The following is a 17,508-nucleotide window of genomic DNA, read 5'->3' as shown; positions in this document are numbered from 1 at the left end:
GCCCAATTTCACAGTGATTCACTCCCTCTCTCCATCTCAACAGACAGCTAATGAAGTGGTGAGGATTTCTCTTTTTGCTCGTCTTATTTCACTGAGCGTCTAATGACTTACCTAGTCCTTTCTGTGGGGCCGGGGACCTGAACTCCATCAGGTACTGGATATATGGCTTCTCAGTGGTAATTTCAAAGTAACGGATGTTGCCGTCACCCTGCAAGACCAGCAAAACATGACTATTATTTTCAATAACTTACTATGATGCTCTCCTTCCATGCTTTCTGGAGTTTGTGCCTACTTGCAACTCTTCATCAGTGATTGTTTCAATGTAATAAATTGTATTTATTTAAGATGGCAAAACTGCAAATTACAGTCTAATACAGTAAGTCGCTCTGACCTTGCCTGCCAGGTACAACATGTGTGTGTCAGCGTCGTAGAAGGGAAACAACAGTCCTGAGAGGCCGTCTATATCCTCCTCCACAATTGGCATTGACAAATCCTCCTGGGAAGAGCATAACAAACAAACACACACACACAGAGGGAGTAAACACACACTTGCTCCACCCACGGTGGCGTTACAGACATGAGACATATGGAGGTGTTGCCTGACCTGATCCCACAGAGCGATCTGCCGGGTGTTCCAGCGAGAAACTCCCGTGGTGAGCAGTCGCTTCAAGTTGCCGAGGAACACCACTCGGTTTACACGGTGGTTCTTACAATTGGCTTGCTGTTGGAGCAGCACACAAAGAGAGAGGGAGGTGTTAATGGTAGTTACACCTGCTAGGAATTGCTAATGCTCTGTAGACAGTTAACACAAGCAGTGTATGCTTTACCTTTATCACACTTAAATTATTCACATCAAATATACAGTTATTTTAAGAGCATTTGAGTCCAGCATAAACACAAATGTATCTGATTCATGGTACTGAAATAACGCAGCATATAAAAGCACAGAACATTTTCATGATTGCTCCCTCTGTCCCTTTTCTTGCTCCCTTGACTTGATCACCTCTACTTGGTGCAGCAGGGCACAGGCCTCTAATCAGACATCATTTCTTTTTTGTTTTTAAACATATTTTTAAAGATTTTTGTCTTTATTTTATAGCTGCAGTTGAATAAGAAAATGCATTGTGATGCAGTAGATGAGGCTATAACATGTCACAAAAGTCTAAGCATGGATGTGTAATCACCTAGCAACACCACCAAGGTCAAACAAGGTCAGGCATTTAGAGACTGAGAGAAGCCGACCGGTTTTTGTTTTACTTCTTGAAGCAAATTTCTCAAAATAAATGAGTAAAATTCAAGTAATTACTCAGAATGTAGCCAGAATGTATCTGTAGCTCTTTAGGGTTCACGAACCAGGGTCAAATACAAGCTGTATGTGTTTGGACACTGTGTGATGTTTTGTCATCATTTTATATATCTGTTGTAAAAGAGCTCCAGCAGGTGAAATATTGCATTATTAATACTGTAAATATGGCCAGCCACAGTCATGTCATACAGTAAAAAGTATACAAAGCTCTCTCAGTTGTTCCTATTACATGCTCACACTCTCATAAAAATGTCTGCCACCTCCCTCTAACCTGAAGGACTCTCCCGGAGCGTGGCTCAATGACACGTAGCTTCTTGTCTTTGCAGCTGGTGGCGAGCAGGCTGCCATCTGTGTTGAAGGACATGCTGAGGATGACGTCAGTGTGGCAGTCGATCATTTTTACTGGCTCTCCGATCTCCAGGTTCCAGATCAGGATCTGACACAGACAGGAAGGATTGTTGGGATGGAGCTGTTAGATGGTTGCAGCACTTGATGCCATGTTTCAATGATTTCATTATGCTGGGAGTTTGTAAATGGAAATCACTGTGCCACAGATACCTTATAGTCATAGCCTGCACTGAAGAGGATGCCACTGCTTGTAGGGTGCCACTCAATCAGACCCACACGTCTGCTGTGACCATACAGCTCCAGCACCGCCTCAGTCATGTTGCGCCTCAGGCCGCCCTCGGGAATCTCCCATACTCGCACCTGACATGTTCATAAACACACACACAGTGTAAATAAACACGCCTATAACACATCATATTTGTATAACTTTTATCATTTTGACTGGGGCCACTACAATAAAGCACATGACACAACTAGATCAAAAATAGCACAAGCTATCAATGTAGTCCATTGCATTAGGATTAAACTGGATTACAGCTATGGCTAGGGGCTCTGTGCTGGTCCAGATGAGATTATCCTACAGCAAGTGAAAGTACGATACAGTACTGCCGTGGCTTTACTATCTACTGCACTCAAGCACATAACAGGGACATAAAAAAAACACAGAGGTCATAGTAAACTATATGTCATGTAACATTAGATTAAAAGCAATAATGACTGAGAAACGTACTGCATGTAGCAGATTTTGTTGTATACTCTGTTATACAATGACAATAAAAGGCTTTCTGAGGCTTTTTTTTTTGCTAATCACAAGCCTTTGTCCAGTACAAACTCTGAATCACTGAGCCAGTGACCACAATAAATATCTGACCTCCTCACCTTCTGGGCCGCCAGCTGCCAAATTGTATGATTTTTACAGATACAGACCTAAAAGAAGAGGTAGAGAGAAGGTCACTAACCGAGGTGTCCTCAGAGCAGGATGCTACGATGTTCTCAAAGAAGGGATTCCACTTGATATCCAGCACATTGCCTTGATGACCGCACACTTTTGGATAATGAGAGTCCAGACGGCCAGTCTAAAACAGAGCATCAGAAACATGTTAGGTGAAATGAAAGGAAAATAACAGCAGTCTTCCACTTTTTTATTGAAAAAGACAAAAAAACAATATGTAATGAGTGAATCACATCGGCAAGATGCCTCCATAAAGCCTGAACGAAAACAAAGCAGACCTGGTTATTGTGAGGGGACATCTGAGACTGTTGTTGCAATAACCCACTGAGTCCACCGAGGGGCACTGGCTCATAACGACAGATGACAGAAAACCTTCTGATGTCGGTCATGATGACATGAATGTTTAATGTCACTTCAATACATTGACCTCTTTTTTTATGTCCTTTGTGTAGGCGCGTGCGGCCATGCTTCTGTGAAACCCAGTGTGTGAGTGTGTGTGTGTGTGTGTGTTTACATGTGCTGCCCTTATTGAACCCTCTGGATACATTATGAAGCCTCAACACACACTGTGTTTAATAACAAATTCTTCACAACCTGAGCATCAGCATTCAAATCTCCACATGTGACAAAAAATATAAAAAAGCTGAATGTTATCCATGCAGTTGACCAGATTAAAAGCAGCAAAGCAGGAAGTCCAGCCACAGAAAAACAAAATGTTTTCAAGACAGAGACAACAAGGATTTTGCTAACAAGATCAGAGGACGCATGCCAAATCAGTCTCTGTCAAATGGCAACAGTCAAGACATCAATTCAGTAAATATGAGAGAAGATAAAACAGAGACGCTGTGACTCAGGGAGACAGAGACATTCAATAACCACAACTAAATCAGATACACATGATTTTATAATGAATGCAGACCAGTCAGAGAACAGAATGTGATGCAGCTTAACTATATGAACAGGTTCTCCATACACACACACAATTATATGTAAAATAAACACATTCTGATCACAGGTTATCTTGTTCTGTGTGTGACATTTTTAACACGGCCTCAAAAGCATTAATAACATGGGATCTAAGGGACTCCTCATTTAGGTGGAACTAATTACCTGCAAAGAAATCATGTCTGTTGGGAGCTGTAGAGTTCAGGAGGACCATAAGAAGGAGCTCACATGATAAAAACTCGCTCCAGCTCCATATATTTTCCACTTCCACAGAATGAAAGTCACTTTAACTGTCCACTACCAGCTAGTGTTTATCTGACAGGAAAACCACGCAGGACTCTGTGAAGCTCATTTCCTGAAGCTGTGGCACAGATGAGCACACGGTGACGCACAGATGTGCTGGCAAGGTCTTCATTACGCCAGAGGCACAGCACGCAGTGATTGCTACCAACTTTTATTGATCTGTACTTCCTAATAAAGCTTTACTAATGTGACTTACTGTGGCTGCTCTGTGATTGCAGTTTAGGAGATTAATGTCTTTTATTGAGAATATAATGCAGCACCGCTGGCAATTTTGTTTGAATAATGTTTGAATTACAGAACAGAAGGGACTATGCCTGTTTTCTATGCTGCTGTCACTCCTTGGTAAAGAGCTTACTGGTAATTAACAACACTATAAATCTTACCAGAGGAGGCCATGAATATTCTGTAGCATCTTGTCCCACTTGCCCTGCCACACCTCACTGAACTAAAATGAACATGCTGAGTCATGCTCATTATGTTGAACTCCACTGCTGTGGTTTAGCTCACATTAATGTTCTAGTTTATGCTGCTGGTGCTGTTTTAAAATAGCCTGTTTTGTTTGAGTAATGCTCACTGTCAGAAATAACATCCCTGCACCACGCCCACTGCACTCTTCCTTCCTTTCCTGAGGTGATGAAAAGGTGTATGTGACCTTGTGTGTTGTTTTCTGGGCTGGTCTGTGTGCCAGGTGGTGCCAGCGGTAGTCCGTCCACTTTCTAGTGGCCCTGTCTGCTGCGACCATATGGCTGTCTCGCCAGCTGTCATTGTAATATGTCAGCCAGACTCATACCTAACCATTACACAAAACAGACTCATAATAAAGAAGTATGTAATTTGTTGCTTCTCTAAAAACTCACTAAAGCTCTTTTCAACTCACTGACATTGCAGTGTATAAAATTAAATAAAAGTTTGCTGTTTTAAGGGGATACTGCTGCGCTAACCAGTGAAGCTTTGCTGCAAATGTTCAATATCATGAAATGTCAATTGTGAACTTGACTACTCAGCAGAAACCTGAGGAAATGCCCAAGTGCCAAACACAAATAACCAATAAAGTCATGGTCATTGGACAGGTTTTCAATAGATTCATTACACAGCATGATTTATAACACACTACAGAATGAGTTATAAGTCAAGAATTTTTAGCTGATGATGGCGATGTCGAAGAGGAAAGCAATCCCCCCCTAGATATTAATAAAGTATTTCTGATTATGATTCTGAATTTTGCAGTTGTTTCACTGAGATTAATAATTGAACACATGCCTTTTTCTCTGTGTACTCTAAACTCATCCTCTCAGTGCAGCTGTCATTAACACACTTTTGTTGTTTCTTTCTCAGAGTTATTGTGAAGTAATTCACCCAGGACTCACATCTGAAACCAGACAATATGACTTTCTGTCTGTGCAAGAAGCCTTTTATAAATTAATGTTACACTGAGTCACTCTTGTTCAATTTCAGACACTCAAACAGAGTTTCATGAACAGAGAGGCTTCATACTGACTTCAAAGCCTCAGATTTTAACAAGTGTAACAGTGTACATAGAACAAATGAAAAACACTACTTTATGTCATCAGTTTATCAACGATCTTACTCTACTTTTCACCTATTCACACTCGCTGATGGTGGCACTGCTGCACAGCGAAGTTAACTCATTGATTGACTTTCTCTAACCACATGTGAAACCTGCTCAAACCAGAGCTGATTGTTTCTGTTCTGTCAACCCATCCCTCCCATTACTCAGCCCTGTTCACATCCATTGAGCTCTTCTTGTCTCCTCTTTTCAGACACCAAACTGGGCCCACAGTCAGCTCTGGTCAGTGAAGATGGAAACCTCAACCAAACTGAGTTTCCATCTACATCCAGCTATAAAATGTCAAGATGATCCCAGATCAGTTTGATCAACCACCCTGACGGATACAGAAATCATCTTGATCATCTTGATCGTCAACAATTCCTATCTCCAAATTAAACATATAAACTCAAATGGTGGTGGCGTGGTCCTTGTCCAAGTTTATGAAGGTTAGAAGATCTTATTATCACCACAGTTTGTTTATCCAGCTCTGCTCAACCTGCCTGATAACAGCTTGACTTGACCCTTCCCAGCAGTGAAGAGCTGTTTGAATACCTTGGCACAGTCTCTCTTAAAGAAGCAAAGCACCTCACGGTTTCTCAGACCCACAGTGTTCTCCATATCAAACCCAACACAGTAACAGAAGCTATCACTTTACAATCTTCAATCAGGGTTATCTGTACTAAATCAGAAATACTGTTGTATAATATATGACCTAGATAAGAGTTCTCATTAAAAACCTTTGCATGAACAAGAAAAAGAGTTTCACACTACCACAGACCCCCTTTTTGAAGTGTTTATGGGCAATACCACGATGCCTTAATGTGCTCCTGTTGGCAACACAACGCCGTTACAAGGCTGGCTTTAGATTCTGGCTTGAAGATGTAAGGCTGGCATGCTCTGCAGTTACAGTCTGTGCTTCATTTGTGTGGAAGCCGTTCAGCTGCATCAGATTTTACAACAATGGAAAGAAACTGAAAATTACAGTCATTTTACAAAGCTACGAATAAAAAGGTTTTAGGAATGCACTATGTGGTATGCAGCAATATTTGTTGTGTCATAGCAGCACCACCCAAGATCAATAATCCAAGGTTCTGAACAAGCTTTTTTGGGGTTTGGGATTTAAATTCTCCCTTGCCTTTGCCAAGACAGAGGATGAAAACGCTCCAACACACTTTTGAAAATTGCAGTAACAAGCAGTAAAACAAAAGAACAACACTATACTTTTAGAGCTGACATCTAATTTTCCACAAAAAATCTGCACAGAGACTCTCTTTTGTTTTAGACCCTGGTTGGTATAACAGTAAATCGAGTGTGTCAGTTACCTGGGATACAGGTATAACAATGAAGGAGCCCCCGCCGGCACTTTCAGTGACGACTGCCACGAACTTGGAGTTGACGGCGCAAAAGTGGTTGTCATGGACGTTCTTGGTGATCGGGATGCCGTCGAAGCAGTGCTCCCTGTTGGCTACTTTTCCATAGACATTTCGAAACTTGGAGCTTCGGTAGGTCGGACGCCATGACATCTGGGAAGGACAAAGGAAGATAAAGATTAAAAAAAAAATAAAATAAAAGTGCCCCTAGTATCAGCGTAAGCCATCAGCTGGGTGGCATGATCACTGTTGCGTGGGAAGACCGTAGTGATACACCATAATCAAATAGCCAGACTAGACAAATGTAAATCAGGAAAAACAGTATTATTAGGCACGGGCAATTATGGTCTCATAATTACGGTTGTAGAGAAAGAATCAGTGATGCCTAATGTCACATTCTCATCTCCCAAACTCACAGTTGCAGGGTGGGCTGTTCCATCTGTGCAGACATGATAACAGTCACACATACAGCTGCGGGAAATTGTCCAAATTGGTCATGGGTGTGAGTCTTTCAAGGGGTGAAAACTGGGTGAAAACTGCTGTGACACTATTTCACATTGCCTTGCAGCCAGGGATCAATGTGTCAGAAAGGATAAAAACAAAACAGTAAAGACAATTCGTACAAACTGAAGTGATTCATATCTGACATAGACAGTAGACTGCAATATGCTCTGTTGTTTATCACTCTATTTTGATTCACATGGATCTTGTAGAAGAGAAAAGCAGCCATTGTTTGCAGCAACTGCACACAACAAAGAAGAAGATGCAGCTTTTGTGTGTTTCTTCACCACAAGAATCCACTCTTGATATTTGGTATGCGCTGGCTCTGAATCGGGACTCCAAGGTTGACTCAGCCACAGGACGTGGATATAAAAATGACCGTTGTCCCAGTAGGACAGAAAACGCTGTGGGAATGTCTTGCCATTGAATGCAACTACATATTTTCAGTGACACTATTGATGGACACTATATCAGTTCGTGACAGGAACTCGAGGAGAGAGGATTTATGACTCTTGTCAGATCAGTGGCAGCAGTGCCGGATGAGATGAGGCAATCCTCTATTCAGCATTGTTCCTCAGATAAGGAGGGGAACTGGTGGGACTGGTGTTCGCATGCAAATAGAAACATCCTCTGACCATGCTGCTGCTATTGTCTTTCCTCGTCTCCAACCAGACGGGAGAAATGGAATCCAGCAGGCTACACAAATGTGAGAGATCACAAATACAGGAGCTTTAGTGACCCTCTGCTGCTACAGACTTGATTGATTGATTTTAAAAGATAACTTATATGTGGATATTTATTCGCAGGGTATCAATTATAACAAGACTGCATGCGCCACGAGAATCATATTTGGTAAAACGATTAGCTGATTATTTATTTACTATAATCAAACCCAAAATAACTAACAGAATCCTGAATTGTTTTCATTTTTTTTGGTACAACTTAGGGTCCTTTCACATTGTTACTATTGTAAAGCATCCCAGCTTTGTGCTATTCAAACTCAAATCGACTACTCATGTCTGTGTGAGCAGCAGCATAATGGCAGCTTGTTAAAGAATTAATGCAGAACAGAAGAGCAGCAGAAAGTGGCCTGAGGGACGGTTAGAGGAGAGACTCGCCTGCTTTGAGCTCTCGTTACAAGGATGCTCATTCATTGGTCACTGGTGTACAGCACAGAGAGGATGTCTGTCTGAGCGTGTTTACGTCTTTCTTATCTCACGAGGGTTTGCAGCACAAGAGCACACACACACACAGATGCAAAAACACAGCAATAAATGACCTTGTATCACATGATAAGAGACCCTCCTAACTTTGCCTACAGTTCTTCTCTTTTTTTACGCCCCTTGTTCATCCTTACATTCAGCAGCAGATGATGATGTTTAAATGTCACCTTACCTTACCAGTGTCCTCACAGTGACACTGAGGTCACAGTGTTGTGGCGGCCTTCTCAGACTGCAAACATCCACCCTCGTGCCACTGCCAGGATCTCCTCTCTTCCTTCCTTCCCTTCTGAATGTAAGCAGGCGGCCTGTGTCTGTTGTACCTCCTTCTCTTTCTCATGTTTTTCTTCCCCCCTCCCTTTTAAACTTCCCACCCTCTTCTCCTCCTACTAGTAGAACTGATAGCTGGAGGGGTAGCACACTCCCCCTTTTTCCTCTCACCCCTCTCTCCCATCCTGCCACTCAGTCAGCTCTCTGCATCTCTCACTCTTTCTCGGTTCTGTCTCGACTATAGTTCAACTCTGGCTCAGGCAGAGCAGCAGCAATAGAGTAGTAGCCATTCATCCTCTTTCCTCTCCCACCCGCAGCTTGTTTGGAATCACAAGGCTCTTCTGGCAGATCCCCAGCACCACTCACAGTTTTTCACCCCTTGCATCCCTTTACACTTTTGCTAATCCTTCACTTTCATTCCTTTGAGACCTGCCTTTTATACTCTTTTTTTTGCAAGAACAGGTGGACACCAGAAGGAATGTCTCTTCCTTGTTAGTGACTACATAGACAGACTCAATATGGTAACATTTTCGGAAACAGTGCAACACAAAGCAGATGCCTCAGTCTGCTTTTTAACATTCAGAGACAAGGAATGTAGATCACACGGAAATTCTTCTGTGTCTGTATTTCATATTATATTCAGAAATTCTGCCTGATTTCACTCTAGGTGTCATGTAACAACACACACAGACACACATATATATACACACACATTTCATGTCCTATTATAAATGATTGATTTTATGAGCAATATCAATAAAGTAATAAGGGTGCCGTTTGAGTTTGCAGGACTGAGTTATGTTTAATAAATTATTTGACCCACCTATTATAATCATCATGTTACTGCAGTTAGAAATTGTCAACAAGGTGTAACTGAATCTTGAAATAACTGAAGTTAATTTGAACATCAGTGTTCATTCCTATTCAGGACTTTCATGACTCCAGTAGGTACTGAATTTTGCAGAAACAAACACTGACTAATAGGGGATTTTTTTCTATTTTATAATTAGAGCTGGAGATATCAGGGTAAATCACTGCTGGTCCCTTGTGACAACAAGACCCTGAAGTCTCTCCTCTTACAAACTGCTTCTTCAATGACCCCCGGTCAGTTCGATATACTGAAGCAGGTGTTATAGTGAAAACTGCATCCCCTGATGGTTGTCTGTGTGTTTGAAATGTGCCTCTTGGCTTGCTGTGTTTGAGATTTCTGTACCTGCATCTTTGTCTGACCATGAGCTGTCTGTTGTAGCAGTATAGGTTTATTGTAGTGTTCATTGCTGTAAGGCAGAGCACTCATGAGAGCAGTGCGTGTTTATTTATTTTTTTATGTTGCCTCAGGACATTTCTGCTGCAGTTTCCACATCTCTCTTAGAGCCTACACATGTTTTTCCACCAGATATTAAAAGCAGCAGGGCTTTGTTTCCGAGTTAATAAACAATCCCTGACATATAATACCACATTAAAACATTAACAATATTTTTAAGAACAGTAGCTTTATTTGGCTTCCATCATCCTAGAAGCAGTCAAAGTTGCAGTCAATGGCATAATGACTTATTATAAACTCCAATCCATTCAGATAGCACAAAACAGATGAGATAAATTATTCCAATTCTCTCAATGCCAGTGCCAAATAAGGAAGTTGGACCATCTGAGCTCAGAATGAATAGATACAAAAGGAAAATCCACAGGGCGACTTCATGTCCTGTCACTCAGACACAGTGAAGGCCTGTCAAGCCACCCTGTCATGTTCTGTCTTCTCTTCCTGTCTTTTGGCAGAGGCACTGTACAGTCATTTATGATGACTTCCCATCTCTGCAAGAAGTACATTTCACAAAAGAGAAGCTATGCCATTGGCTCCATCGGCCAAATTTTCTCTCAGCATGAAGTGGGCCCTCCATTTCTGACTCACACAGGAAGTATCACAGCTTGACTGAAAGTGCTTGAATATCTTCTACACTGCTATGGGAATGCCTGATGGGACTGATCTGGATATAAAAGGCCTTTGTTAGCTGTGAAGCTGCATATTATTAAAGAAAAGAATTTGCAGTTTGCCAGCTATCAGCTGAGAGTCAGCATCACTGATATTAAATCTCCTCAGAACCACAATTCTGACACCACAATACCATAAAAACATAATTTACAAACATGTTTACAACTGAAGTATATCAAATATAAAAAAAGAGTAGGAACTATTAGCCCATACAATGTTTACTTTAAGCTAAATGAAGTAAAGGGAGGGCCTAGCTGACACAAGACAGTATAAGACAAGAGTGGCAAACGGCATAAAACCAAACCAAACTGAATAGATATAACACACCTGCTCCAGCAGCCCACAGTGAACCAGTCCATCTGGAGTTCTCTCAGATTTTCCAGATGGCCTGTTTAGGAATGTTGGAAAGGTAATCTTTTATTTGAGCCAGCATTAATTTCAATCAGTTGAAAAGAGGGGTCACAGGAGCTGCTGGAACTCACTTTGTTCCATTTATCAGGCTCATTAATGTCTATTATTTGTGGAGTTTCTCAGACAATTAAGAATACACACCAAAAGGCTCAGCTGGGATTGGGTGAAAAAGCCTTCCCTCTTTTATGTCACCCAATAAACCAATAAAAGCTCATGTTATTAATATGGCAGGTGGGAGATGTGGAGAGGTGAAGCCCATCTGTCACATCTGCAAAAGTACAATGGATCCCAAACCTTTAAACCGAACCTATCAGGTGTCTGAAAAAAAAGATACAGGAAAGGACTGCACATGCAACTGTTTTTGTATCTGCTGACATTATATCAGTGAAATTTAATGGAATGTGTGGGTACTACCTGGGCAAGGGCAGGGTATGTCATGTCTGTTTTCTAGGTCCAGACTAGAGGGTGTGTTACAGTGAGAGCATCTTGTAGGCCCAAAGCAGTGGCCCCCATCTCTCTCAAGGGAAAGTCTTCAGATGCAGAGAGAATGGGGTGTAGTGAGGCTCAGGTGGTGGCAGTATGGTCGCAGGATGCACTAAAGGAGGCTACTTCAAAGCACTGGGTAGCAGTGGGGACCTTGGCCGGGGCCAAGATCCCCATAAGCACATCCACTGATGTACCACAGAAAGTGGTGCAGGAAAAAGGGATCCTCAGGAGGAGGGGTTCACTGCTGGCCCAGGAAAAGGGCACCAGGCTGTTAATGACCTTTCCACAAGTTGACATATGCAGCCCTATTATTGAAAGAACAATCCCACATCGCTCCAGTTTAAACTGTGAAGTGGCAGGAGCAGTTGCATGCAGACCTCAGTACACCTACAGTAAGTATTTTTCTATCATGGTACTTCACATCAACAGGCTAGATGAAGGTGTAAATGACTCTGATGTCACAAAACCTTACAGATGTGTAGTGCAACAATAACCGAAGGAAACAAATCCTCTTTAAACCTTTTTTTGGCAGCTGGTCAGGAAAACCTTACTGACAGGAATGCTTTGCCAAGATGGCTGCCAAATGGTGTAACTTGCCTAGAACTTATGGAATCCATTTTTGTTAATAACTTAGAAACAACAATAAACACAGTGGACAAGTGCATTTTAACCACAGTGAAACAGGAAACTTTACATGAGCTGCATGGCTTTTTGAGTGTGTGTTCATGATGGTAGGGCATTTCTCCACAGTATTGACAGGAGATGCAGCAGCTCAGCTAATGGCAGCTTTTAGGCCCTAAGCCAGCCCCATTAAGCAGCTGTAATGCAAAGGGTACACTATACCCAAGGAGAGGAAGCACAGTAAGCCCAACTGAAGGGCACTTATCAGAGCACTAGTACATGGACGAGTGAGTGTCCCGGAACCCATCTATCCCTCCCGGAAGGTAAAAGGAGTTTGTTATCAGCGGCAGCAGTGTTATCATCCAGGTAATGTAATTACTATGGAAATATGCTGCATTATTTCCTAGATATTCTGATATGCTAGCAAATTCTAGTCGTTTTCTTCATCCTTCTCACTAACACATACCATATTTTCCATTCAAACTCAAATCAAAGACACATTTTTTCCTATTCCACTCATAGGGTCAGTCATCCAAAAACCATAAGAAAGGTCTAAATTAATAATCTCCCCTGTGCTTGCCTTTCCTTTTCCCCCAGGAGTTTCTGCCACATGCTTTTTGGAGCATAATGATGCGATCTGGGCCTCACACCCTGGATGACAGGAAGAGAGAGGGTGGGGGTTGTGGACACAAGGTGAGGGAAAAGTCTGGAGGAAAAAGATGGTGGAACAAAGGAGAACACGTGAGGACCACAGGGAGAAAGGGCAAATACAGATAAACACTGACTACAGGAGAGAAAGAAGGCATTTAAGGTAAAAGGGAAGACAAGATAAGAAGAGAAGAGGGGAAGAGACGGTAGGTGTGGCGGACAAAGAATAATGAAATATTTAAGAAACAAAGAAGAAAGCAGACAGAGAGGAGGAGCAGAGGAGGCTATTACCAGACAGAGATTAACTCCCCTCTGTCAGACCACCTGCCTCTGAAGCACACACACACACACACACACACTCAGACAACTTTCACTGTGCTCAATATTCAGATTTACAGTATTTAAATAGTGTATGATCAAACTGCAACATTCTGTGTCATCATACCTTGATATCTGATTATGAATTAAAAAGCAAATGTTTGTCTGTATGAGCAACTTTAATACACAAGAACAACTGAAATTGTGCTTTAGGACAAAGGGCTACAAACTGAAAACTGATTTATGTGACGGTACACAAATCAGCTCTGAAATAAAATCATGCTGGCTATGGTTCAAATTGAGATAACAAAATGGCACCAGACCTGGAGGAGGATGATAAAACAAAGGAGATGAAGGAGCACTTCATCAGATTATTGGAATCCATCACTAAATAAGACCACAGAAACACTTCAGCTGAACGATTATTCAGCCAATGTTAAGATTTCAGCTTTTGCTGATGGAGGTTGTGGACTTGGATTGTTGGTCATTTCACTGGAGAGTGGCATCAAAATCTGCCTCCTATGATTTAACAGCCTTATGTCTGACGCTGAAGCATAAAGCATGCTATGAGGCCGTAGGCTGATGTTTTCTTTGTGCTTTTGTCTCCTTGCTGTCTGAGTCTAAAACAAAGCAGTTTCAAACAATAAGGGATGGATGCAGTGCCACTCCAATGCTTGTGTTGTACTGTGCTGTCTAGATTATCATATGATTTCTTATTGGTTAGCTATTGTTTGACTTAAATAACTGCCCAGTCACCTGCTTTTCTTCTCCCCATACAACATACCTATCCATCCCCTGCCTAAACCCCTCATCTCTCATACAAAGTGTGCACTATTTTTTCATCCAACTGGATGAGGCACAGAACTTTGAAGTTCTGAGCCACAGATACCAGTGTGCCAGGCAATTCTGCTCGACTGTGTCTGCGACCAGACAGTCTGGATACCCATTTGGTATCAGTACTTTCTCAATCATCACCGTCTGCCTTCCTGTCTTTCTCTCTCTGTCCTTTCACTGTCCCTTTCTCTCACTCTGTCTCTCCTAACAGGATTAGAGCGATGGAGAGCATGAAAAAGCAAACCTAGGCGAAGCCTAGGAGAAGTGCCAGACCATCTCCCAAGCCAAGGACTTCTCCATTCCAGACAGTGACCGTCTGAACCTTGGCAACAATCATCAGCACTGCAAAAATACAGAGCTTCCTATCATTTACGAGATACTTGGTTGGATACACAAAGAAGGATGTGCTAATTAATCCAAGAAGGAGCACAACCTGAAGGATTTGATAGTCATCAACTTAAGTTCTATTTGGAAATAAAGCCAAAGTTCATCATCATGGTGCCAAAGACCAAAAACGCTTTATCATCATTGTTCTTCTGAACACGACAATCGGGTTTAGAAACTGGATGAATGCCGCATAATACAGTGGTTGCAGATATTGAGCTGTTATACAGTTACCCAGGACCATAAGACAACTTATGTCCCTGCACAGGAACCTCTTACAGTACTTGTCAATATTATGTTAGTCCATGGAGCCTGGTTCTCTATAATCTGTTTACTTCCAATTTAATGGACTTTGTGCATCCACAGAGTAATGGCAGCCATGTGTATGTGTGTGCACATGCTCTCTATATTATAAATAATTTCATCACTTGGACAAGGTGCAAGAGCTGTGGTTTGCTGACGCTGGAGAAATTTGACCACTGGCTCACCAGAGAGATGATTCTTCCTCACAAATGAAAGACGAGCACATTAGCAGTCGATTACCAAGGGCAGGTCACAATCTATGAGAGGCAACTGCAGTTGCAGCAATCCTGGCACTTTTGCCAGCTTTACAGTGGGGGGAGGAGGTACTCCAGATGTTCCTATTTATTACAGGCAGGAGGAAGAACCCCCTAATGAGTTTTTCTACTAAATTAAGCAGGTTAAACTACAACTGTATGGATTAAAAACACGACAAACAAAGCCAGCGAAGATTATGAATGGTGACAAAGAGAAGAAGAGACAATATTCTATTTTCTTCTGACTGTGACTTATGCACACACACACACACACTGACTCCAGCTGCACTGTACACACTCTGGCACTTCTGGGATCTTTTTCCAGACCTTTAAAATATTGTCTACTTCAGCTTTGAAACCAATAGTGCATTTTCTGTGAAAAAATGGACCAACACAGCAGCATTAATCGCCTTTGCATCAGTGTGTGAGCTTGTTAAGCCACATTTGAAATGACAGTATTCCCATATGTGGGTGAAGGTTAATGTGTTGTGAATTTGACCTATTTCTGAGAAGCCACCGTGTTGATGAGAGCACACAGCCACAACACTACAGCACTAATGCTGCTGTCATTCTACATCCACCTGCCAACATACGTTTAACACAGATTTTCCACTGCTGCAGAGGTATAACAAATTTATATAAGCCACTTACATGGCAGGGCAGTGTTTGGTTGTGAGCAATATGTTGGATATCTATTATGTGACCACTCATGCACACTCTTTCCAGTCTGTTGCATTGATCTGTATATTGCCAGTCAATTGGACTGTACAATAGGATTGTGTGCCCCAGTTTAAAAGACAGATATAAAACACAGTCCTAATTTCTCTATCCTCAAAGGAGACACATATTTAATTTTGGATATTATTCCAACAGGGAGTCTGTATCGGTATCATGCACTCCCTGCTGAATCTGCTCACCATAGCCATACTTTAGATTAACTTATTATCTAATTACCCTCTTTATTTTGGTGTGTTTTACTGTATAGAGTGATGAACTAGACAGCAAACGTCTCAAACTAATCAAATATGTGTTTAAATTTCAGTATAATAACAGATGTTTACATTATTTTGACAATTTAAAAAGATTTCTTGTAAGGCGAATGTATCAAACCTTTCAAACTGAAGACATGTCTACGCTCTCATGTGAGTTCAAATATTTTCTTTGTTTCTTGTTTACTATGACAACAGTGTCTGAATCGTGGTCACATACTTCATTTTGTTTTGGAGGAATGGAATGAAAACACCAGAAGGAAAAGTAAACTTAAAATCATCCATGCTTTTAGGTCTTTGCATTTTTTCCCCCTCCACCTCTTTTTCTTCTATTTTGACATGTGTTACTCTTCATCTCTTTCCACAAACCATCTACATAAATAAATGACCTGGCACATCATCAGCAGAGACCCAACAAACCCTCTCAGCTGCAGTCAGCACCCACAGTGAAGGAGCTAGTGGCTGGAATGCAGACACAGCTGGCTCTCAGCTGGCGAATCCGTCCAGTAAACAAAAACACACAAGGAAAATGCATACAGTAGGTCGACATGTGGTATCTACAGGATTTCCGTGAGAAACGGGGCCTGTTGTCCTCTAACCCAAAGACCTTCAAAAAAAAACCATGCACAAGAAAATGTTTCTTTTGGATTAAGCTTGCAGACCAATGTTCTTTCGATATTAATCTAATCCTTAATGCCTTAATAGAGTGTTAAAGTTATCACAAAGCAGAGAAGCTCACACTCAGTGTGTTACAAGAGTGGCATCAATTGAGATCTGAACAGCTGGATTTAATAAATTCTCTGCTGCTTCAGGCTGATTGACATTTATGTTGACATTTTTCAGCTGTGATCTGGCAGAAAAAGTTGAAGGAAAACAAAGATAGCAGTTCTGAGAAATTAAATCCATTGTAAATCAATTGCAGTTATTCAGTGTCTTTTTTAAATCTTGAAAATGTTGAGAATTTCCCTACCAGCACAACATATTGCTCTGATTACACTGCGTCCCTATTATCAATCCAACACCTTGACTGACGACTTGGAATCTCTTGTGCAGTAAAAGGAAAAAGACTCTTTTTTACCGTAACTCCCAATATATGAATACTGCCAACACAGCAATGCTAACACCAAAATGAGTCCAGGTTTCTGCTGCGTCATTTGCTTTTCCCCCTGCACAGCCTGCCTCCTGATCTTTCAAAATGTCAATTGAACTCAAACAATCCTCGCTTATTAAACGGATTGCTTCAGCCTAACTCATCCAACAAATTGCTGACACATCAGGATTTATGATGCAGCTCAGTGCTGACACTTTCACCATACACTATACAGCCTTTGTAAGAGGCTTATGTATTTAAGGTTCATGTGATCTCCTCATGGACTAATCAGTTTGTCCACCATGACTAATTGAATTATTTTATGTGGATGATTATGAGAAAATATGTCCAACTGAGAGGGAAGTCTGTCTTCTCTTCTACAGAAAATAATATCT

At 41.5% G+C, this 17,508-nt stretch overlaps 1 protein-coding gene across 3 annotated transcripts in view; it reads right to left on the bottom strand.

Moving 5' to 3' along the window:
* Positions 1-17,508, bottom strand: part of coro2ba (coronin, actin binding protein, 2Ba) — a 30,406-nt gene that overhangs the window by 3,764 nt on the left and 9,134 nt on the right. For 2 of the 3 annotated variants that reach the window (XR_003670337.1, XM_028401409.1), the window contains 7 exons: positions 6,747-6,947; positions 2,614-2,730; positions 1,865-2,014; positions 1,578-1,742; positions 605-721; positions 392-496; positions 112-208 (listed from right to left, as the gene is read on the bottom strand). Coding sequence is in view for 2 of the 3 variants with exons in the window: in XM_028401409.1 (XP_028257210.1) it covers positions 112-208; positions 392-496; positions 605-721; positions 1,578-1,742; positions 1,865-2,014; positions 2,614-2,730; positions 6,747-6,947 (952 nt within the window). In the remaining variant the exon portion in view is untranslated. Of the gene's footprint in view, positions 1-111; positions 209-391; positions 497-604; positions 722-1,577; positions 1,743-1,864; positions 2,015-2,613; positions 2,731-6,746; positions 6,948-8,690; positions 8,838-17,508 lie in introns of those variants that run through there. The other variant, XM_028401410.1, reaches the window with a different exon arrangement.

This window comes from Parambassis ranga, chromosome 3 (genome assembly GCF_900634625.1).
Source record: "Parambassis ranga chromosome 3, fParRan2.1, whole genome shotgun sequence".
NCBI lineage: Eukaryota > Metazoa > Chordata > Actinopteri > Ambassidae > Parambassis > Parambassis ranga.
The sequence above is the reverse complement of the archived record's forward strand: the minus strand, read 5'-3'. Positions and strand labels throughout refer to the sequence as shown.